This window comes from Ambystoma mexicanum, chromosome 5p (assembly GCF_040938575.1).
Source record: "Ambystoma mexicanum isolate Mex_15411 chromosome 5p, UKY_AmexF1_1, whole genome shotgun sequence".
In the NCBI taxonomy this organism is placed as follows: Eukaryota; Metazoa; Chordata; class Amphibia; order Caudata; family Ambystomatidae; genus Ambystoma; species Ambystoma mexicanum.
Window position 1 is genome coordinate 851,133,858 of NC_090930.1, and position 22,698 is coordinate 851,156,555.

Genomic DNA, 22,698 nt, shown 5'->3' on the forward strand with positions numbered 1-22,698 from the left:
TAAAGAATTCTGCTGCTTTTTTCAACATGGTGTTGAAAGCCATTTGATCATCCACCGGGGAAGCTTGACGAATCGAGGTGGATGGGGGAGAGACGAGGCAAATGATATCAGAGTTGTGATCGTCCTGCTGGGTGTCCGCCCAGTTGTCCGTTGTTCCTTGATCTTCCCCATAGTTGTCCAGAAAAGAAGACTCATCGTCCTCTGTATAGATGTCTCTATACGTGTCCATCTGGACATCATCTTGTAGTCAACTTGGTGTTGGACATCTAGGTGTTGTGTTTGAGGGTTAGGGTCTACCAGAGCTTTTTTCAGCGGAGGTTGATCAGAAGCCCTGAAAAACTGCTCCAGCCGATCCATACACCCCTCGAATTGCTCCGTGGTCCACTTGGATGACCCAAATGGACCTGAGTAGGAACCGTGTTCTCCGTCATAGGGCGTCGAGAGGATCTTCTCAGGGTGCTTGATAGGGGTACCTGGCTTTCTTCGTAAGAGTCTACGGAATCGTCTTCCCAATCCATGGAAAGCCTTTCGGCGGATTGGCCCAGAACTGTGGGCGGAACCGGTACCAGGCCCACCGCCGTCGCAATCCTATTAATGCTCTTACAGATAGTCACGGAATCTTCGAGAGACAACCCCTCCGATGATGTGTCGGCAGTGAAAATGTCTTCCGCGGCTCCAGAAGGGCCAGCGGATGGCTTCTCGGGTAGAGGCCGACTCGTAGTTTTCGGGCCTGTACGGGCCTTGGAATCCGTCAAAGTTTCTTGTTCCGAAACTCTGGCGTGTGTAGTTTGGGGAGTAGCGCCCTTGTTATGTTTGTTATGCCCAGTCGTCATGCGCTGCTGCGGATGCGGGGAAGGCTTCGGATCAGACCGATCCGTGGGCGCCACCGAAGTTTCCGGCGGACCCGTTGGCCTTCTTCGACAAAGTCGTCGAGGAGGGCGCTTGGGTTGTGTGCTTTGTGCGGTGCGATTGTACGCCCCTGTCACCGGGTGTGGTCCCTGTATCAGGACCGGTGTCGAGCCTGGAAGGGTGGGGGATGGGCGTGGCGGCCCTAGAATAGTTCGCCTGAAGGTCTATAAAGTCCGCGTTGGACATTTGGTCATTTGATGTACCCCCGTCACTTTCGGCTGGTGTCGCAGCAGGGGAGGGTGGCTCCACGCGTGACATACCGTACACGGCCCACCGCTTCAACTGGCGCTCCTTAACGGTTTTAGGTTTAAGGAGTTTACACGCCGAACACCGCTTTTCGTCGTGCTCTAGGGAGAGACAAGCGTTACACGACGTGTGCTCGTCTTTCCACGGATATCTGACCCTACACACAGGGCAGAATCTAAATGGAGTCCTTTCCATAGCAGAAGGGAAGGGTGACCAGACCAAAAAGGAAAGCAGTGGAAAAGAGGAAAGACATAATAACAGTATGGCAAACCCTGAGCCCACTCTCCCTACTGTGTAGGCCAGCCAGAAGGCCCGACCACGTGGAAGTCCAAACGCCGGATCTTAGGCGCGGAACCCACAGCCGTAGACGATTCCCGCGTAGTCTTCGTCGAAGAGGTTCTTGATGGGCGAAGTGACTTAACGGGGAATAAACCAACAATTCTGTAAGATAAACAATGTCTCATGAAGAGCTCTGCTATAGGGCGACCAGTTATCTGGGCGGAAAAAAAACAATCGGAGGGACCTCGGCACGTGAGGGATTTTGGGTACTACACACGTCACAATAGGGATAGTGTTCAGACACGCCTATGCCGACGTCCCCTTTCGGTCCCCCGAAAGACAAGATGCAATACTCCGCGGTTAACACTGGATGTCGGACCATATGCAAAGCATGTGATTCTAAGCAGATTAACAAGCATCAGAAACTTGTGATACCCCTTGTGCTACATGGGTATGTGAATGCTTGAAGAACTTAGATGGTTGGGCAAAAGTGGACATCGTCTTCCCCACCTTCAATAATAAATGCGGGCAAGATTTACAGGTTGCAGTTATCTGTATTACTACTTTAAGTAAGGGGCTGTCGCCGCCTGCAGCAACCGTGATTCCTGTGTCTGTTCATCCGACAGCCATTTGGTCACGAATTGTAGTTAGCTAGCAGAAAAAGTATACCTCAAAATTAGGCACTTTAATCCCTTTCTCTGCTCGTACGGGTTCTGGAGCTTCTGCAATGCCACTCTGCATCTCGAATCATGCCATAGGAAGCTCCTACATTTTCTGTTCAACCTCCTGAAAAACGATTTCAGGATATCGTACAGGCCATTGGCAAAACAATGCAGTAGCCTCAGTAGCACCACCATTTTTAGCAGGGCTGCCCTCCCCATCATCAGCAATGGCAACTTGGCCCAGAAAGCCACGGAATTCTCCATTTTGTCCACCTCTCTCTGTGTATTCTGCGTGTGCTCGGTCTTTGGGTCATGGTATATGTCTACCTCAAAGTCCCTGAACGTATCTATCTCCCATCTAACCGGCAGTACACTCTCGGGTTGTCCCACATATTCTCCCAACGGGAACAGGCTCAACTTCTGCGCACTGATTGTGATACCCGACAAAGCCATGTAGCGTTCTAGTACATCTAGGATATACTGCAGGTTATCCTCAGGGTGCTGCAGGTACAGAAGCATGTCATCCGCGTAGAAAGAAAGCAGATGTCTTCCCACCGGGTGTAGCAATACCCGCCTCTATATATTCTTCTCGGAGGTAAACTGCCAATGACTCCAACGCCAAGATAAAAAGAATTGGGGACCACAGGCAACCCTGCCTTGTGCCTTTGCCCAGCGTCCACTGTTCTCAGACAATTATGCCCGTCTTAACTTTCGCTGTCGGTTTGTTATATAGCAACCGCACCCATTTGACATACGTGCGGCCCATGCCAAACCTTTCCAACACTGCTATCAGCCAGGGCAACCTCTCCGAGTCAAACGCCTTGACCGCATCCAGTGAGGGCACTGCCAAGTGCTCCATACTGCTCTGGGTGTGATCCATTATGTGGTGCAGTCTTCTCAGGTTACTAGTGATTTGTCTATGCGGGACGTATCCAGTCTGGTCCAGGTGTATTAGGTTGCCAATCGCTGGTTTGAGCAAGTTAGCCAGTAAATCTGTAAGAATCTTCCCGTCTTGATTCAGCAGTGACAGGGGCCTATTTGAGCCAACATCCGTAGCCGGCTTGCCGGGTTTCAAGAGAGGAATTATAATGGACTCTCCAAGTGACCCAGGCAGTCGGCCGATGTTCAATGCTTCGTTGAGGATCGCCAACAACGGGGCAATGACCTCGGCTCTATACTCTTTGTAGAATTCACCAGGCAGTACATCTGCTCCCGGAGCTTTACCTGTCGGTAACTCCCGTATAACCTGTGTGCCAGTTCTTCAGCAGTTATGGGGTCCTCAAGTTTATGTGCTACCTCTACATCTAGCTTCAGTAGATTAATCTCTGACAACGCTGCCTCAATCTCGGTCACCGGGCTTTCTGATGTTTCCTCATATAGCTTCTTATAATATTGGTAAAAGGAATGATTCACCCCTCCCTGAGTCTCACACAGTGTCCCATCACTCCCCATTAGTGCGCCAATCGTTTTTACCTCTTGGTCTCGCTCTTGTACAGCCAGGCCAAGAGGCGCCCAGGCTCATCTCCTTCCTTACGTTGATATTCCATATATTTCTTACAGCTCAGCTTACCCAGCCTGTCCCAGTGTACCAAGCATTCCTTCTGCAGGCAGGCCGGCCACCTCTTGTGCTCTGTCACGGGACCCGTCCTCTGTCGACTCAGTGGCTTCCAATGTAACCTGTGCTTTACTCAGGTCTCTCTCTATCACATCCTACATCCCTTTTGATTTTGCCATAGCCGCCCCACGCACCATGACTTTAAAGGCACCCCCCCACAGTGTACCTGCTGACTGCAACACTACCCGTGTTGTGTATAAAATATTCCTTCACCTCCACCCTCAAGGTCTCCCGAAATCCTGCATCCTTGAGCGCCTCCACACTCCAACCTCCATGTAGGAATCCTAGCCCTGGGGGCAAGAAGCTGCCACGTAACCACCAGGGGTGCATGATCTGAAATCACTCTCGCCTTGTATTATGCCTTTCGTGAACTGTCCTTATGTTTCCTCTCCAGCAAACACATAATCCAACCTCGTGTAGAGATTTGTGGGAGTATAGTCTCTCCTGGGAATGCATCGTCCTCCACACATCTGATAGCTTAAATGCCTGTAATAGCGAGTTCAAGGCCTTGGCCGCCGGAGCTGGATGGGTGCATTTATCGTCTGATTTATCCAACGCTTGGTTAAGTGTACAGTTGAAATCACCTCCCCAGATTAATGAGCCGTCTCCATAGGGGCAGATCCTCGAATACAATGATCTAAAGTCAGTGGTCGAAGTGGGTGGGAGCGATTGGGAGCAGTGCTCCTCTACTTCTTTTAATTAAGTTTTACCGTTCCTATACTTTTATTTTAAAAAGAAACCGTTCCGGAATGGTTTCGTTTTAAAATAAATGTGTAGAAAGAAGTTGAAATTTGCACTTTCAGTGCACTGCACAGGACGTTCCTTTAAACAGCAGGCATATGAGTTTTGGGTTTTTTATTGTGCATGGGAAGGGGCGTGGTGGTGGGGCCTGTGGGGAGCTGTGCAGGCCAGTAGGGAACATAGTTCCACTACTTCTTTTGGTACACTTCGACCACTGTCTAAAGTATGCTGCTGTATCCTGATTCGGCGCATACGTATTAATGACATAAATCTCCTATTTTCCACCATCCTTTGTAATACAACCATTCTACCCGCCTCGTCTAGGGAGGTTTTAAAAACTAAGCGGGACCCTTGATGCCATCCTTATTATGACCCCCCTGGCATATTCTGAATATGACTAGCCCACAGTCCTCCCATTCTACTTGCGGTTCAAGGTACTCTGCTTTTCTTTGGTGAGATGCGTCTCTTGTAGTAGTGCAATATCTATCCTCTGGTGCTTCAAATATGCGATTACTCTGCTGCGTTTTATAAAACTATTCAAGTTCCCCCATTTCACTTCAAGATACCGCCTGCCAAATACTCTCCCCATGTTGCGACTCCAGTGACCATTATAAATGCAGTTGTAGGCCCCCTTAACTTCCCCAACTGCCCCCCAACAATAGCCAAGCTCGATTCTGCGTGCTCAGGCTCTCCCACTTCTCGCCTCCATTACTGAACATGTCCTGGAGCGTCAGGTGCAGTGGGTGGATAGGTAACAGCTAGTATCCATGCAGTCCAATGCAACTTGGGGTATAGTATGTTCCTGCGCAGTGCGGCCTGGATAAGCACCACACTGTTAGCTACTGATTTTAGCACCATTTTGTCATTTTATTTTCTCACAACCTGGGGTATAGTTCGTTCCTTCGCATTGCAATCACAGTTAAGCACCACATTGTTAGCTCCTGATTCAAGCAACTTTTTTCTTATGAGGTTCATGCTGTCAAGCTTCTCCAGTACTGCTGTGGTCGCGGTCTTCTGCTTGCTATTATCCTTGGCTACCTGGATCGACGACATCTTCTGTTGATGGGTTGTGCATGTCCATACAACTGTGTACATCTTAAGGGTTATCGAAAAAGAGTGTGCGTCCCTTGTGGATCATCTTCAACCTGGCTGGGTACAACAGCATATATTTCTGATTAGCCTCGCTCAATCTCCTCTTGACCACTATATAGCTCATTCGCTGCTTCTGGACCTGCAAGGTATAGTCTGGGTAGGCGGTTTTGTGGCTGACGCCGTTGGATTGTGCCACCTATTCGAAAGTGCTCCATAATTCTTTCCCTGTCGCGATAGTTAAGAATCTGGGATATTATTGGCCTTGGTAGGGCCCCTGGCGGTGGTTTACTTGTTAGTGTTCTGTTGGCCCTTTCTACCACAAAGCCTCAACTAAGGGCCCGTGGGCCAATCTCCTGCTGCAACAGGGTTTCTATGTAGTCAGATTTGCGCCTTCACCCTCTGGGAGCCCAACAATGCGTACGTTGTTGTGTCTGGCCAACCCCACTGCATCTTCTGCTCTGTCCTCCAGATTACGCACTTGTTAGCGTAGTACTCTGACTTTCTCCATGGTGTCCTTGAGGCCTCTTGTGTTCTCCAGCACTTTTTTCTGAAGCGTACGTGTACGTTCCGCAAGAGCCCTCACATCTTGTCTGAGCAGAGACACCTCGATACGGATGCATCTATTTTGGCTTCTAGTGTCTCTTTCAAGGATGCTATGGCCGACAAGATCTGCTGGTATCTCTCTACGAGCTTCTGATCTTTTTGAGGTGTTGAAGTTGCTTGGGGGGAACCTTCAGTTAAGGGCACTGTCTTGGTGCATGCCTCGAGGGTAAGTTGCTCTTCTGATGTTTGGCTGCCATGACTGGCCGCCTCCTATCTCGTGTTCGTGGCAATGTTTGTGTGTCTTAGGCATGTCAGTTCCTTACTTGCGGCACTGCCTGTGAGGCAATATGGGCCTCTTCTCACCGTGCTTATCACTGGAATGCTTAGTGCGCCGTCTAGTGCCATTAGTCCCACCCTGCGGGCTCACCTCTTGCCCATTCTTCTGTGTCGTTGTTAGTGACGGGACGGCCGCGCTGCTCCTGACACCACCTGTCAAGGCCTGATGTGCCAGTGGATTACATCCCCCACAAGCACCACATTGTTTTAGACTGCACTTTTTCGTCTTCCTATAGCGATATGTGGTAGCTGTTGGGAAAGATTTCTTAATTGTGGGCAATTTTCCTTCTATGTGGCATCCCCTAAACTTTTTGCTGTTGTTTTCACCATGATCTAGACTTTGCCAGAGAAGTGCAGCCTTCTGCCGCACTCCTCTGGGCTTTCGCTCCATTCTTACGGGGAAACTGACATGCCCTTAAGACAGTCAGTACCGGGAAACGTTGTTTTCCGTAGTTTCTTTATCATGTTGCATCTTTCGCGCAACATGGCACAAGAGGACACTGTAAGCTAAGTTACTGCTCTCTTGGGTCTCTAGTCTTCTACAGGCCCTAGATACTCTCTTTGGATTGTAAATAAACGGTCCAAGTGAATCACGGACGGGATTGGTGGCAGCGATCGTTTCTTGTTCTCGCGCTCAGCCCAAAATGGTGGCCTAGCTCCCAAAATGGCCAGACCACGAGGCTCTTTGTCCTGTCCGCTGACCGTCTTGCCCCCTTCACCTCCCCCAGGTCGAGCCGACCCGGGGCCTTCCTTATTTGGGCATGTACTTTCCCACGAAACACAGATGCTTTCGCGGGCTTCTACAGGCCTGGTGTGTGCCTCCAGGATGGGGGCTGGGCTGTCTGGTCCCAATACACATCCTGAGCGCCAGAGAGTCTAGGGTGGTGTGAATGCCTGGGACCCCCGTGGTCCGTGATGAGGTCCACATATGGTGTGAGTGTTTTATGAGCGGATCTCCCATTGGGTCCCCTCCGTTTTGGCGCGAAGGGAACCGTGGATAAGAGGGGGCTGGAAACGCCACTACCATGTCGATCTCCTGAGTTCTCACGAACAAAGGAATACAGGAGCCAAGTATCTTGCAACTACGAGGCTGAACCGAGGAATCGCTGGTGACCCGCTGAAGGACTGCTCCTCTGCACTGCTGTCGCCTTGTGAAACCTTTTCTACCCCGGATCGAACAAGGCGGCCTGTACTGGTACTTCGACCCTTGGAATAGGGGGGGACAACTATTCTCGGCATCTTCACCATCTCCTGCACGTAAGCCTTCGGAAGTGTCTCAGGGCCCTCCAGCAGACTGACCAGCCTACCCAGGAGTCTTGCTCTGTAACCGCCGTCAGGTTGTGTTGTATTATGAGTCCTTGTCACTCTCACACGATTCGTACACTAGGCATTCCCAGGTCTGAAGTGAGTAGTGTACATTTGGCTGAAATATACACGGCCGCTGCGTTGCCCGGCTGTGGTAACAAACTGTGCGGGTTCACTGCATTTGGGACGTCCTCAACTCAACTTCTGCTGCTGCGGAATCCACACGACAACGAGACATCCCCTGCTCCTATCTGAACCTGCCAGCACTGAAACTGACGTGGAGAAGCCTGGGTCTGCTTGCATCGGGGACCGGTGAGTAGCATCGCTCGGAACTGGTCGCCCTCCTGCAGGAGCCCATAGCTTTTCCCCGCTGTGTCTAACCGCACGCCTTTCCGTACTCGCGCTCTGCTTCTGCCCACAGTGGAGGCTGCGCTTGAGTCGCGGAGCTCTGTCCATCTTCATTTGTTCACCGAACTAAACTGCCTGATTCCCTCGAAGAGACTCCCCTTTTTGCCCATTGGCACCAGCGTGTGCAGGTACTTTTGAGCACAAGGCTCCACTCTTCGTAGGGCTTGGACTACCTTTTAGTTAGGTGCCTTGGAAGGCGGACTGGGTCTAATTATTCGCACTGCCCGTTTTCCTCCCCATCTAGGTGGTCTACACATTTCGTGCGTCTAACTCGTTAGACTCGTTTGTATTTGTATATATATTGTATTGGTTTGGTATGTGTTGGTTTACTTGAGTTTTATTGTGATTTCTCGCTACGGTCAATGTTACAAAGGCCTTGTAATAAATGTGTATATATTTTTAATATAACACCTGCTTGGAGTAATTTGTAAGTGTCCTTGCTTTGTGTGCTCATTGCGGGCTTTCAGTCACCCTCACCCCTCTTGAGACCTAGTCTTGACCGCCGCGATCGCTACCCCGATTGGTCTGGCTTGTCCAGAGGTTACCCTGTTCCAAGAAACTAGGCTGGCCTTCTGAACCTCTGCCCCTCCAGGACAGAGTTCAGAAATCCGTCTTAACAGTAGCTTAGACTAATCTAAGCAGTAGGACACCTAGGCTTGACGTGACTGGGCTTACTGTCCTACCATGTGCAGAAGAGATCATGGCCTGGGGCCCTACCAGGTGCTGTCAGCAATGCCCCGAGTTCATTCTTCCTTCCGGCTGAGCGTCGATTGTGCCCTGCTAATGCGTCTCCTCCCAGTTCGAAAGCCAGGCACGCGACATGGACCTCTTGGTTGTGCAATCGCCACCAGGGGTCTTCACTTTGTCTGCTAGGTCTTTGTCCTCTCAGTCCCCTGACTGGAGCTACAGCTCTAGGTGCCCCACTTACTGGCCCCCAGCTCAAGCAATCGTTTATTGCTCTGCGCTCATCTGGTTGGTGCCAGTGGGAAATCAAGCAGGAGGATTGTGCCCCCTCAGAGTCACATTTCTGGATGCATTATTCCTTGTTCTGGCCCAGGGGGCATATGTAAGAGCCCTTACTGTGTCGGTGGTCTTGTGCGCTGTGCCTGGCGTTCTGGCCAGTGCTTGCCTCTCACACTTCGTCCGTACTTCTGTGGCTTCCAATCCAGGCACTCTGTTCGCTACGGGTTAATAGGCCCTTTGCAGCACTGGATGTTCAGCCAACCCTCTGTGGGTCTTTTGTGTCCTGGCACCCCTCGTGCTTCGTGGATTACATATCACCTCACGCTCACTGAGCAATTATTTGTTTGTGGTACCTCTGGTTTCCCAACGCGCTGGCTTCTGCACCCGGTCCGTGGTTAGCCAGGCGCTTAGCTGCCTGGATCACTGCCGGGTCCTTCTTTTGGCGTTGTGCCCTGTTGTGTGATACGATATGATAGTTTATTAATAAAGCGCCTATACACAATGTGTTTCAAAGCGCTTCAAGGCAAAGGAGGGAACAAGGGAAAATACAATGAGAGTCTTACAGGCCATGAACAACAAGAATGTGAAATTAACTATCGTACTCGGCCTGGCGACATTTCAGATAGTGCAAGAGCTACAACACAAAGGAATTAAATGGGAAACAGACAGGCAACTACTGTACTGACCTGACAACATTTCTGGTAGAGCTGGAATAATACAAGCGGTGAGGGGAGGAGAAGGAGGGAGAGGAACAAAACAAGCATCTATCGTACTAGGCCTGATGCCATTTCATATAGTCCTGGATTGGGGGGGGGGGAATGATGGGAGGGGGAGGAGACAAACAATTGTTGCTATCGCACTAGGCCCAAGGACAATTCTGAGAGTAAGTGCAAAGAAAAAATTAACGGAGGGAGTAGAGAGGGAGAAGGTAGAGGAGGGGAGAGAGTGCAAAGAGCAGAGAAGCATTGAGGAGATCGAGATACAGTTGTAGAGGCCAATAAAACACAATGTTGCAGCAAACAAAAAAGGTAGGCAAGGATTCAAGATGATTATGGGCACAGCATGATTCAGGCCCAACCTGAGTACGGGATCCAGGAAGGTCCGGCATGAGAGTTGAGAAGGTGAAGCAACAGGTCGGAAATGGTGAAACCGTAGTCAGTCAAGACAACACCTGCAGTGAATAGGTGATGGGGGGTTCTCATTTGAGGCTGTTCTTGGTGTGGGAACTAAGGAAGGAGTGCTCGCCTTTTTATCCCTTGAATGGCCCTACAGACCATTGAGTAGCTCCTCCCACATTTTCCTGCTCTTTTCTGAGCTTGCTTAATACAGATTTTCAAAGTATAGAGAGATGGTTTTCTGCTGTGGAGATATTGCAATGATTGCTCACCTAACATTCCACCTCCTATTTCTTCTCCTGTCATGGCTTATCCCAACATAATCAATACCTGGTCTACGTTCCCAGTTTTTTCGGAGGAAGCAGTTTTGACGGCTATTGAGAAGATCAAATCATGTACCCCCTCAGATGCCATCCCTCTGAGGGTCATGAAAAAAATAGCTTTATTATCGGAGACCACTAATGCTATTAATTCCTTCCTGACAGGGCTCCCCCCACAGGAATTTAAATCAGAAAGTAGTTCCTCTGTTGAAGAAACCGACTCTGGACCCCGCTATCCCATCTAATTTTCACCCCATTTCTCTTCTCCCTTTCCTGGCAAAGCTTTTTAGAGTCACTGGTGTCCCCTCTGCTCTCTTCCCATTTTGAATCTACTAATCTTTTGGACCCAGTACAATCTGGGTTCCATCCTGGCCAAGGCACGGTGTGTGTTCTTGTCGCCGTTCTGGACGACATGACCAGGCTGGTGGAAACTGGTGGACTGGAGGCCCTGATCCTGTTGGACCCATCAGCGGCCTTCGACACTGTCAACCAATCCATCTTGTTGTCCCGCATTGCCCAGTTTGGTATCTCAGGGCAGGTACTAGCCTGGTTTAGGACATTCCTTGCGGATCGTACACAGACCCTCGCAATGCCACCCTTTCTTTCCCCTGTCACCTGAGTTGTGGGTTACCACAGTTCTCCTCCCTGTCACCTATCCTGTCCAACATTTATATCTGGGCCTTGGTGGGTCTCATCCGCTCCTTCGGCGCCAGATGCTACTCGTACGCCGACGACACCCATATATTGATACGATTAGATCAATCTGAGGTGTAGTCGTGCCTGCGGGGGTTTCTGGCAGCGGTGGGGGACTGGATGGACCACAACTGGCTCAAAATGAACGGAAATAAGACTGAGGTGATGATGGTGGGTTAGCCTCCTAATCCTACACTTTGGGTGTCCTCCTTCTGGCCTCACTCTTTGGGTCCTTTACCGACCTCGGTCAAGAAAGTTAAAAACCTGGGTGTCATGTTATCTTCTCTGTCTATGGACCAACAGGTTACGGCAGTTTGTCAGGCCCGCCACTTCCAATTAAAAACTCTTAGGAAGGTTCTGCCTCTGATCCAGGCCCCACTGCTTCCCCCAGTGTTTGCAGCCCTGGTACTATTGTGGATAGATTAGTGTAATTCTTTATATCTGGCCCAACCCAAGAAGCTGATAAAACGATTGCAGCGACTACAGAACCTGGCCGATCGGGTGGCCACTGATACTCCTTACGGAGCTCACATCTCTCCGGTGCTTCGGACTCTGCACTGGCTCCCAGTGGTCCAGCGGGTGGAGTTTAAGGCCTTGTGCATTGTCCATCGTGCCCTTCATAACCAGGGAGCGGAATATCTCCAAGCTACATTTTCTCGCGATTATCCTACCCGCAATCTTCGGTCCGCCACTGCCGAAATGCTTCTGGTACCTAGATACAATCGTGAAGGTGTAGGCGGTCGAGCCATCTCGATTGACAAGGCATCCCTGTGGAATAAACTTCCACTGGCCATCAAAAAAACCTCTAACTATCTTGAGTTCAGAAAGAGGATCGAAACCCACTTATTCTAACTTTCCTAGGTGTTTGTTCTCTCTCTCCTTAAGTGCCATGATGCCTTCAGGCGACCGTGCGCTATATAAGAATTGATAACATAACATAACATGGAAGCACTTACTAAACAAAGAAAAATAGAAAACTCCTTTTAGGTGAACACCTGATGCTCAAATGCAATCCATCCCTAAATATTATAAAATACAGTTCCAGAGTTTCTATTTCACAGAACTTCAATCTCAAAAGGGAAGCACTTACAAATATATAAAAACGGAGGCGTCAACCTTGAAGCTGTATTTAAGTGAGGTTCCAAGACATCTGAAATTCAAAACTGCAATTTTCAGCAGTGGTTATGCATCACTGTTCTCATCTGAGGCTGTTCCTGGTATGGGCATTGTGGAAGAATTGCTCGCCTTGTTTTGCATCCCTTAGCCGTGTTTTGTTCATAGCCCGATGTCCTTAGATTCAGGCCCGTTGGCTTATGTTGCTTGTCTTGTTCCAGCAGGCAACATGGCTGGGACGTATCATACATACGTTGTATGGCAACAGGGCCTATGCGCACCACTCTTGAGTCAATCTGACTGTGGTCAAGTCGTGGTTCACGGGCCTATGCCCTTCCCGGGTGGCCCCCGCTCGTTCTTCCTCTCGCCACTTATTTTGCTGCAGCAGTCCTCCTTATGTGTGCCTCTGCTCGAGCTGCCGGTGATCTGCCTTTATACTGCCGCCATCCAAAGTCCTCTGTCGGCCTGCTACTGCTTCTTCGGTCGGATGGAAGGCCGACTCGCTGCTGTGTAGCCCTCAGTACAATCACTGGAGTCCGTGGCATGCACGCATTCGCGCACCTCCATTATTCCTCCACACAGCAATCTTCGTGGATATTCGCCACCTCGGCCGGGATCTGCAAGTTATTCCGGTGCTGCTGCTCATTTATTGCGCTCCGACAGCGAGAGCCCGGAGCAGCTGACTGTGTATGCACTGTTTTGTCTTGAGCATGGGTCCTCGCGATCTCCGCTGCCAGCAGTACACGTCCGTCCACTCCGGACCGCATAGTTTGAACGCGCTCTCCCCTCGTTTACACCGATATTTGTTATTAGGTCACAAGGACCGTACCCCAGTGGGGACTCCGTTTCTTCCGCTCCACACTGCCATCCACTGGCGCTTACATGCCCTCAGAGTTCCGCAGCATTTCCTTCGTTCTACGCCGCCATCTTGCTGTTCACACGTACGAGTTACCAACTCCAACACTGAAGAGCTCTAGTTACTTGGGCAGAGCACCTAGAGTTACCAGACTGCACCCAGGTACGCCCACTAAGTTCTCCAATGCGGTGCTGCCATTTCCCAGTTGTAGGTTTCCAAAAAACCTCCTTTTCAGTGTTTCTGCATTACAGGAGCTCATCAGGACATGTCCTATTCAATGGTTCTGTGGCCACACCCCCTCAACCCTTGAGATGGTTAATGCAGATGAAGGGGGAGAATCCAAAATTGTTGAGATAGTCAATCAGCCTCCAAGGGTTTGATTTTACCATAGTACACAGGTCAGGGTGTAATCACCAAAATGTTGATGGTCTATCCAAAAAGAAGACTTGCTGAAATAAGAGATTCAATCAGGAGTGGATTAAATCCACCTGTCCCTTAGTCTGGGGGGGACCGGTGTTAGGGAGAATTCTAATTTCTGTGCTGATTTCCTTCAACCTTAGAGACCCCAAGCTCTTTTGCTGGACTTATGACTTTTTAATTTTAACCCTGGAGTGAGTGAGACCTTTTACCCGATTTGGATTTTGTGTTTTCACTGTTTTTTGAGTCTGTCAAACTCCATAGGCATCTGCTTTTTGTATGGTGACACAAAGCACCTTCAGCGCAGTGTCACAGAAATCCTTTAGAGTCATCATAAGGTTAAAATATCTTGTGTGAACTACAGTTCCCAGGAATAGTAAAGTGAAATTGACTTTACTTACCTTTTCTCTTTGTAGGTCTATCACACACCATTTTATGTGTAGTTCTGGGGGGTTACCAAGTAGCCCCTTTTCCTACATTCTCATGTAACATTTTTATGTTACCCTAACTACTTTAAATGGCTGGTGGCAGTGGTTTACTTTTTTCAACCATTGTGCTTTTCTACCGCAGGCTGAACCCTCAGCTGCAGTACAGCACCATGGGGGACCATTTTATCAAAATGGCCCCGTCTTCTTTTTTTGCCATTTTCTGTTTGTGATGTCTTTCTTGGGTTTTACTCTGTGCGTTGAGACAGGTTTGAGCCCTTTGTTTTTCTTGCCTTTGGCGGGCTTCAGCCCTGAAACCCGCCACTGGCTCTAGTGTGTCTGGAAGGACAGGATGTGAGGGACGATCCCGAAACTCCTGTCCTTTGTCTCTAGGAATGCCTGAATGTAACGAGTCCTGATTGGCTGGCTGACTGTCCTTTTAGTACAGCCACCCTGCTGTGTGATTGACAGTCTAGGCTGTTCATGAATGGAAGAAACCTGCTTAATAGGTGAGAGTTTTTGGACTACAGGTAGAGTCGACCACTGGGAGAAACCGTGAACAAAGCTTGCTGCAATCTCCTGGACCTTTGAATTGCCTGGTGAAGCCCTGCTGCTGCGCTGACCACCTTTTTCACCTCGACAGAGAAGTTCTGGACGGAACAACTTCTACCCTTGGGTTAGTGGGACCAACTAACTCCAAGACTTACTCCACTGGACCACCATCCCCGACTAGTGTTAGGGAGAATTCTCTCTTTAGGCTGAATTTCCTAACCTAGTGAGTCCCCCAGCAGCTTTGCTGGATTTCTGGAGTTTGTTTTTTTCTCCTGCCAAGAGTGAGACTCTTTTTCTCCCACTCTTGGACATGATTTATGGTGTTCCTTTGACTGTTAATGTGTTTTTATGGGCTATGGGATCCTTTACTCCATAGGGTCTCATGTGTTTTTACTATGTGTGTTACACAGCATCCTCCGTGCAGTGACACAGGGGTGTCATAGTGACACCCCACCATAGACTCCATACCCCTGGGACTGACTACTGTCTCCCAGGGCATGTAAAGTCACCATTGGCTTTACTAGTCCCAAATTATTAACAGAAACCAGTACAAACCATCATATTGTGGATGTACTGGTCGGGGCAATTCGATTGCCCCGGGGTCTGCTAGTCGAGGGGGCACGTCTCCGTCCCCCCTGAGCGAGTTTTGGCTGGTGGCAGTGGATACTACTTTTTATATTCGACCGCAAATATATCTCTATGGGATTTGTTCGAGGCTACCAACTTTAATTGTTTAATTCTCATAGCCTTGAACATACCGCCGGTTTATTTATTTAATATTAATTCGCCGGTTGGTATTTTTTGCCAGGACTCGATTCTAAAATGGCGTTTGTTCTCTCTTCTGTGACTCCAACCCAAGTCGAGCCCTTTGTTCTACTTTTTGGCGGGCTTCTCCACAGGTCTGGGTACCACAGGGGGTGTGGGAGGGGGTTTAGGCACCCTGGACTGAGTTACCTTGGTAACTCAAGTCGCACTCTTGTGCGATTGGTGTTTGATTGACAGCTAGGCTGAGTGAATGGGGGTGTGCTGCATAAAAGCAGGGCTTTGGGGACTGGAACTTCAGAAGTCGCCACAGGACCTGAGAATCCGACGAGGGAGAATCTGAGCCGCCCTACCACGACACCACCGGTGGAGCCCTGCGGAACCGACTCACAACTTCCCGACAACAGAGAAGATCTCCCGGCTGGTGGGCACAACCAGTTTACCTTCTTCTCTTCGCACCGCAGACCGGCTTGTGGTCGAATTGCCCGTGCCAAGCACCCCGGCAACCGGATAGCCACTTACCACTGGACCGCGAATCAAAGGACAGCTCCTTTTACCTGAGAAACTCCGCGGCTGGTTTCTTCCCTGGCAGTGCAACTGATCCTGTCTTCCTCCCCGACGAGATCCTCTCTTCCCCGGACAAAGCACCGACTTACATCCGCTGCCAGGAACAACTGCCCCGCTGGAGTATTCTCAACACTAAGGTACCGTGTCCGCCAGGCCTCCCTTTCTAAAGATTGCTACAAGGTAATAATAACCCCTTAACCTTCTGGACTGGGCTGGCCGCCTTGACCTTCTAACTGATCCCTTTCTTTGGTCCAACTCTTTTTGAACCTCTTCAAGACTTTTGTGCACTGCAACCGTGTGACCTTGGACACATTTCGTTTGATCCTCTTAAAGTGGATCCAGCCTACTGAACTCTAACTTCACAGTTTTACTTTGCCTTCCTCTCTTGTTGTGTTCTTGTAAAAGTGTTGGGACCTGTTTCAAATTATTCTCTGCTTTTCTCTCCCTTTTAAAACGAATTATTAGAGTGCCATCTGCGTTAAGCGCTCACCGCTGTCTGAAAATAAGTGGGGCTTTACTTAAGACTTGTCTAATATTCTTCTAAGGGTGTGTATATCTTTTAGTGACCGTTGAATTGCTTACTATTAGTGCCTGTGTGTTTTTCTAGATGTGGTTTTAAATAAATGATTATATCTCTTTTACACCAAGCCCTGGGCAGCGTTTACTTGTTCTACTGTGTTCTTTTGGCCTATTGTGAATACTCTGTATACTGCCTAACTCTTCTTGAGGGAAGTCTGACTGCTCAGCCACAGCTACCAAGTGAATCTGTGTGGTACAGACTGCTACCAAGTGGGTTTACTGCCAAACACCTGTAGTCTTAAATCTTTTGCAGTGGTCCCAGAGGGAACTGCACAGGTTTCTGCCTAACAACTGGCCATGCTTGTTCATTGCTGTGAAAGCCCAATGCCAGGGGTTGAGTGTCCGTAGTGTAGTGCAATGTCTGCTGCGGAACGAATCTGGCTAGAAGCTCCAGGAGACTCGTATGGACCATCCAGAAGCAGGACCTCCAGATCCAGAGTCCCCTCACCAGAGTGCAGGGCCGAGGGAGCAATGAGAGTCCAACCAGTGACCGAGATACGCAACAGTGCTGTTTGCTAAGCGATGAAACTGCGAAGTGGCGTTGAATAGAAAAGAGTCTGTAGCTGCCGACGAGGGCCCAAGTACCACTACAGGAGCCCTCCAGATGTCCTCCGTCTTGTCCCTACAACTGAAGCTCAGGAACCAGGGACTGCACCGCTGTAGCAAGACGGAATCCAGCTGGACCAATCTTCTTCAAACCAGAGGTACTGTTTAGGCTTGGGGTAATTACCTTATTGCCTTAAGCCACGCTCTTCTCAGTTGGGAATTGCATTGGCTTACCTTTTTGAGTTAATTTCAACTCTCTTCTCACAGGTTTCACAGCTTGCGGCCCTACAAGTGATGTTCTGAAACTCTCTAACTTTGTGCAATAATTTGATCCAAAAGTGCATTAGATCCATAGACTGTGTCCCAAATAACTTTGGCTGTCCTGGCCAAGACCCTTCTAGTCCATTGACTTTGATATTGTTTGTTCCTTATAGGTGGTAGCTTGTGTACACTGGTACTGCTGGGAAAGGCTTATTTAGACTTCATTGGAGGATTTAGTTGTCCTCACAAGTGCTGAGAACTATTATTGCCCTAACCTTTCGTTTCTGCAACCTCAGAATCCTGCAAATTATACTAGTGCGGTATATAAATGCCATTACTGTCCTTGTGATTTAAGTCACCTCAAGGTGTAGGAATTGTGTAAGAGGCATAACCAAAGGTTATCCACTAACTTGTTTTGACTCTGAAAAGTAATTTTAAAGTATATTTACATTGTTACAATGAATTGCCTTTTTAAAGAATGCTTATTTAAAAAGGGATGTTAAATAAATAATTATTCATAACTGAAACCTTGAGTGTAAGCGTTACTTGGCTACTTGTATTTACGAATTTCATTTGTACAGCTCTACAGCTCACATTTATCCCTCTTGAGAGGGGCCTGGCTGCTCAGTCACACTACCAACTTGTATAGTACAGACCTATACCAAAAGGTGGGTTACCGAATACCAAGCAGATAAGTGTTGTGTAGTCTCACACAGTGTGACTGCCACAATTCTTAGCTAACAGAGGCCGAAGTTTGCCTTCTCATTGCATCCGCTGCAACATTCGCTCATCTGGCAAAATGAGCTGCTGTTCCCAGGAGTCCAGAAACACAGTCGCATTGCTTCTCTGTCTATCAAGATCAGCAGACTGTTGCGTTTCATAGAGTGGAGGAAAGCTATTATAGCCAGCCTGATCGCCCACAGCTCCAGCAAGATGATGTGGTTCCGAGACTCTGCGGCAGGCCACAGTCCGCTCAGCATTAGGTCCAACAAGTGAGCCCCCCAAACAATCAGAGACACGGCTGTGACCACCATCAAGGTTGGCGGAACACGCCTTTCAGCAAGTTGTCTAGCATCGCCAACTGTGCGAGATCCTGAGTCACCTGGTCTGAGATCATATGCACAGCCTCGCATCTGCAACCACTATGAAGCAGCAGACCATGAGGCCCAGGTGCAGGAAGGCTGAGGCCGGGATTTGTTCCTGGGATTTGAGTACGTTGACCATCCAAAAGATGCTCATCACTCGATCCTCAGGCAGGAAGCCCTGCCGAGGCAAGTGTCCAAGACCGCACTGATAAATCGAAGGGACTGGGACAGAGAAACACAGGACGTTTTGAAGTTCATGGAAATCTCAGGCTGTGCAATAGCGTACATGTTTGGAGCTGATGCTCCAACACTAGATCTGGGGAAAGCGCGATCAAGCCAGTCATCCATGTTGGGAAAATACATGAATGCCCTCCCTGCTGAGGTGAGCTGTCACTTCAGCAGCTTGGTGAAAACCCTGGGAGCCGAAGAAAGACCAAACGGCAGGACTTTGAACTGGTAGCGATTGTGGCCCACGATAAACCCCAGGTATTTCCTGTGCTTGCAATTAATCAGCACACCCAAGAAGGCATCCTGAAGGTCTAGTGATACCACGAAGTCCTGGAGATAGAGGGCTTACAGGATCAGCAGCCACATATCCAGGATGGGATGCAAGCCACCATCCCACTTTGCCACCAAAAAATAAGTGGATTACCACCCCATTCCTCGTTAAGAGCGCGGTACCAGTTTGATCGCGCTTTTGGACAGAAGCTGACAGACCTTCAGGAGGATGGGGTACGGAGACAAGGGGGTGGCCTGGGGCCTGTGTTCTGGAGGATGCTGGAGGAATGGGAGCAATGACCCTGTTCAATGAACTGGAAGACCCAAGCATCGGTAGTGGTTCTGCACCACTCTGGGCTGAACATGGAAATTCTCCTCATCACTGGCGAAGAGTGGCATAACCCATCACTGAGGTTTAGCGCTCTGGGGGACATGGCTGCAGCCGCACCACCTCTCTGGGCTCCTGTACCACGCAGGAAGCCTCTGCCCTGCATTCTTCTTGGGGTAGATTCACCGCAGCCCCTCGGTGTAAAAGCAGGGATGGGACGAAAACCATGCCCCGAAACAGAGGCTCTGCAGAGGGCTGTTGTACTGCAAACCCCAAGGATTTAGCAGTAACCTTAGAAGACAAAGTTTTGGAGGGTGTCATCAGCCTTCGCACCAAAAAGGTTCTAGCCATCAAAAGGCATGTCCAACAGCCTGGTCTGGACATCAAACGCAAACCATGATGTTCTCAGCCAAGAGTCGAGTCTGACCACAGTGCTCGTGGTCATAGATCTGCCCACACAGTCTGCTGGGTCCAGTCCTGATTGCAGCCTTTGGCGTGCCGCCTCATTGCCATCAAAGACCAAGGACAGAAAACTGTCCTTTATTTCACCTTCCAGGATGTACTCAGCCGCATTGGCCACCACTGGCCAAAGAAGAATTTCATCATGGCTCAAGAGGCATTAACAGCTCGCAGTTCAAGACTGCATGACGCCAAAATCTTCTTGCCCCATGTTTCAAATCTCTTACTATCTCTGTCCAGTGGAAGAAACAGGAAGGTAGATGTCTTCAGGCTAGCCATAATGGCCTAAACCACAAAGCTCTCAGGTGAAGCACGGGAGGAGAGGAAAGCCATGTCCCAAAGGAGCAGGACAGTGCTTACTCACCAGCTCCCTTGTTCACTGCGGGAACAGTTAGATGAAGCCCACGTATAACAACGCTGGCACTGCACTAGCCGTCAGCTGGATGAGGAGTGAGCTTCAAATTCAGGGATTTGTCCAAGCACTACAGACTACGCATGGTACTGGCCCCAACTGTAGGAGGAAGTGAAGTGATCTCTCTCACTCGCCACGAATTGCGCAGCTGGAGTTTTTCGAATTTAGATGTTGTCCAGTTCTTGACTAAATGAAATTGGACGGTGGATTTATTTCCACCAGTGGGAGGAACAAACATTCAAATGCATGTATCCAAAGCGTGAGGTTTCTTCCCTGACTTCTCACTGCGTTGACTCTTTCTTGCGGGTATCGTCCAGAATGTCACAAAATTCGTACTGTATCTTTGACCTGGACGGAGCAGACAGCCCTCGAGTACTGGCCACCTTGGCCATCATGTACTAGAACGCAGCAGGAGAATTTCCAGGGACAGAGCTGGCAAAATCTCCATCTCTGGGGAGGTCTTGATGCCAATGGCGACCTGAAAGGCCCTCTGCTAGTCCCAACACATTCTCCCCTTCCTCATATAATTCCTTCTTGGAAATCCCTCACCACCCAAGAAACCAGAGGTTCTAATCCAAGGAGGACCTGTTTGCCCTTCTCATCAGCATGAAGACGCCCATAGGGAGTGGCACATCTTATGGTGGAGCCGTACTTCATGCCGCTGACGAAGTCAGAGCCGGCGCTGAGGCCTCGGTGCCCAAAGGTGGGACCAGTCAGTGCTGAGTGTCCTCGGTCCCTTTCTGGTCCAAGCCCGAGTCCTTATGCATGTGGGTGTGGTCCCCAGTGGATACCATAAGGGTTTCAACAGATGGGGTGGGACCCGCTGGCACTGCAGCCAAGACAGATGCTGCCGTTTGCCTGCGCCAGAGGCGCCAAGGTTGGAGCGATCTCCGCCTTGGCAAAGATGTCCAACATCTTCATGCAGAAGTTCTCCCATTCCTCCAGGGCGGTGGATTGGGCAGGAAAATGTACATGCGTAGGCTGCTCAGTTGAATCCCTGGAGCGGTGGCTCTTCTTTTACGAAGAGGAATGCCGGTGGGAGAACTCACTTAGAGAGCGGGCCCTCTTCCAATACTGCTTCTTTTCCTTGCATGGAGTCACCCACTTCTCAGAGCACCGATCCGAGCCATGGGACCTGGAAAGGAGTTTGCAGAGCTTAATTTTTCGCATTGTGCAGGAATGTGAAGTGTTTCGCCGTTTGCACTCAAAGGGCCTTAGGGTGCATGGACTGGCATGACATGCAATCCCGGTTTTGTGGCCCTCCCACACCACAAGCAATAGAGGGATCTGGTGCGGCTCTGAGACCGAAATCTGCCAGCTACAGTGTGCACACGGATTGATGCCAGAGGCCTTTGATTGAGTAGGCATGGTATTGAGAAATAAAAGTAAGCTTGATTAGCGTATTCCAGGGCGAACAGATTATGTAGAAAAAAGGAACTGATGTCATGGGGCATGGCGTCACTATATATACACAGTGGCCCCAATGTAATTTCCAGTGTCGGGCACATAGAGTCATTGGGCAAGCCGCGCTGTGCCCACTGGCGGCAGAAAGGTTTCCGGAGAAGAGCTGCGCTGGGATAGACATATCATAGATGAGGAATCCATGGGAGTAAATAATCCATTAGAAGAGACATCAATAGTCCCATAGTGAACACTCCTCACTCTACCTATGATGCTAGCTCATATATCTCTCCATATAACCCCAAAGTTTCTAGTGCAAGGCCCTTGCACAACTTACAAAGTGATAACATATGAGTTACAACACAGGCCTGCAACCATCCCAGTCGGACTAGTTCTTGTCTGCCAACGATGGAGTTTCTTGGAAGAGTCAACACAAAGGAGGCTGGCGAAAGACTGGGGTGTTTGAGGGATCCCCTGTATAATTAGTCTGGTGTATGAATCTGGATTTGTGGCGGCTCCCAGGTACTAATTTCATCATAGTACTGTCACCCAGCGATCAATACAGGACGTTGACACAGTAAGCAGGAGGCCTAACTTGTTTTCATCCAAACCTTTGGTGGCTAATTCAAAATACATTTGCTGGATACCTGCTTTGGAATTTCAAGCCAAATGAGCCAAGAGGGAGAAGAGTTTTGCATTCCAGCAATAACATTAGTGGCAGGAACATTTCTCATAGATAAAATGATTGTTTAAACTTTCTAACAAAATAGTTGATGAAAATGAATGTTTCCACAAACACTGAAATGAAAAAAATTGGTCCTCTGCTTGTTTTCTATATATTTTTAAAATACTAAAAGGTCACTTACAGTTCAGCCAGGGTCTTCAGCAGAGTACTATTCAGTGGATCTTTCTTCAGAATATCCTGCACAGCTTGAACAATTGCTTTGTTGTTATACAAATCTCCAGGCCACTCTTTTATCAAAGTTGAAAAACCCTAGACAAAAGACAGGTCAATAAAATTCAATGTTGAAAGTCGAGAATGTGGGGTTGTTAGCATTGTAGTACTGCAGCATTGCTTGTGACAAGATGCTGATGGCTGAGGATGTTAAAATATTTCCTGAAATTCTGAAGGTACTAAATTGAGCGTCTGCAGACAATACGGAGATACATGAGACAGTTTGGCGTGCCTAACATCCATCAATCAACAATA

The 22,698-nt window shown here is 49.1% G+C and overlaps 1 protein-coding gene across 2 annotated transcripts in view; it reads right to left on the reverse strand.

The window, feature by feature from the left end:
• The window catches only part of VPS41 (VPS41 subunit of HOPS complex), a 1,668,740-nt gene that overhangs the window by 465,903 nt on the left and 1,180,139 nt on the right, over positions 1-22,698 (reverse strand). For both annotated transcript variants that reach the window (XM_069613279.1, XM_069613280.1), the window contains one exon: positions 22,355-22,482. In XM_069613279.1, the coding sequence (XP_069469380.1) occupies positions 22,355-22,482 (128 nt within the window). The remainder of the gene's footprint in view (positions 1-22,354; positions 22,483-22,698) is intronic.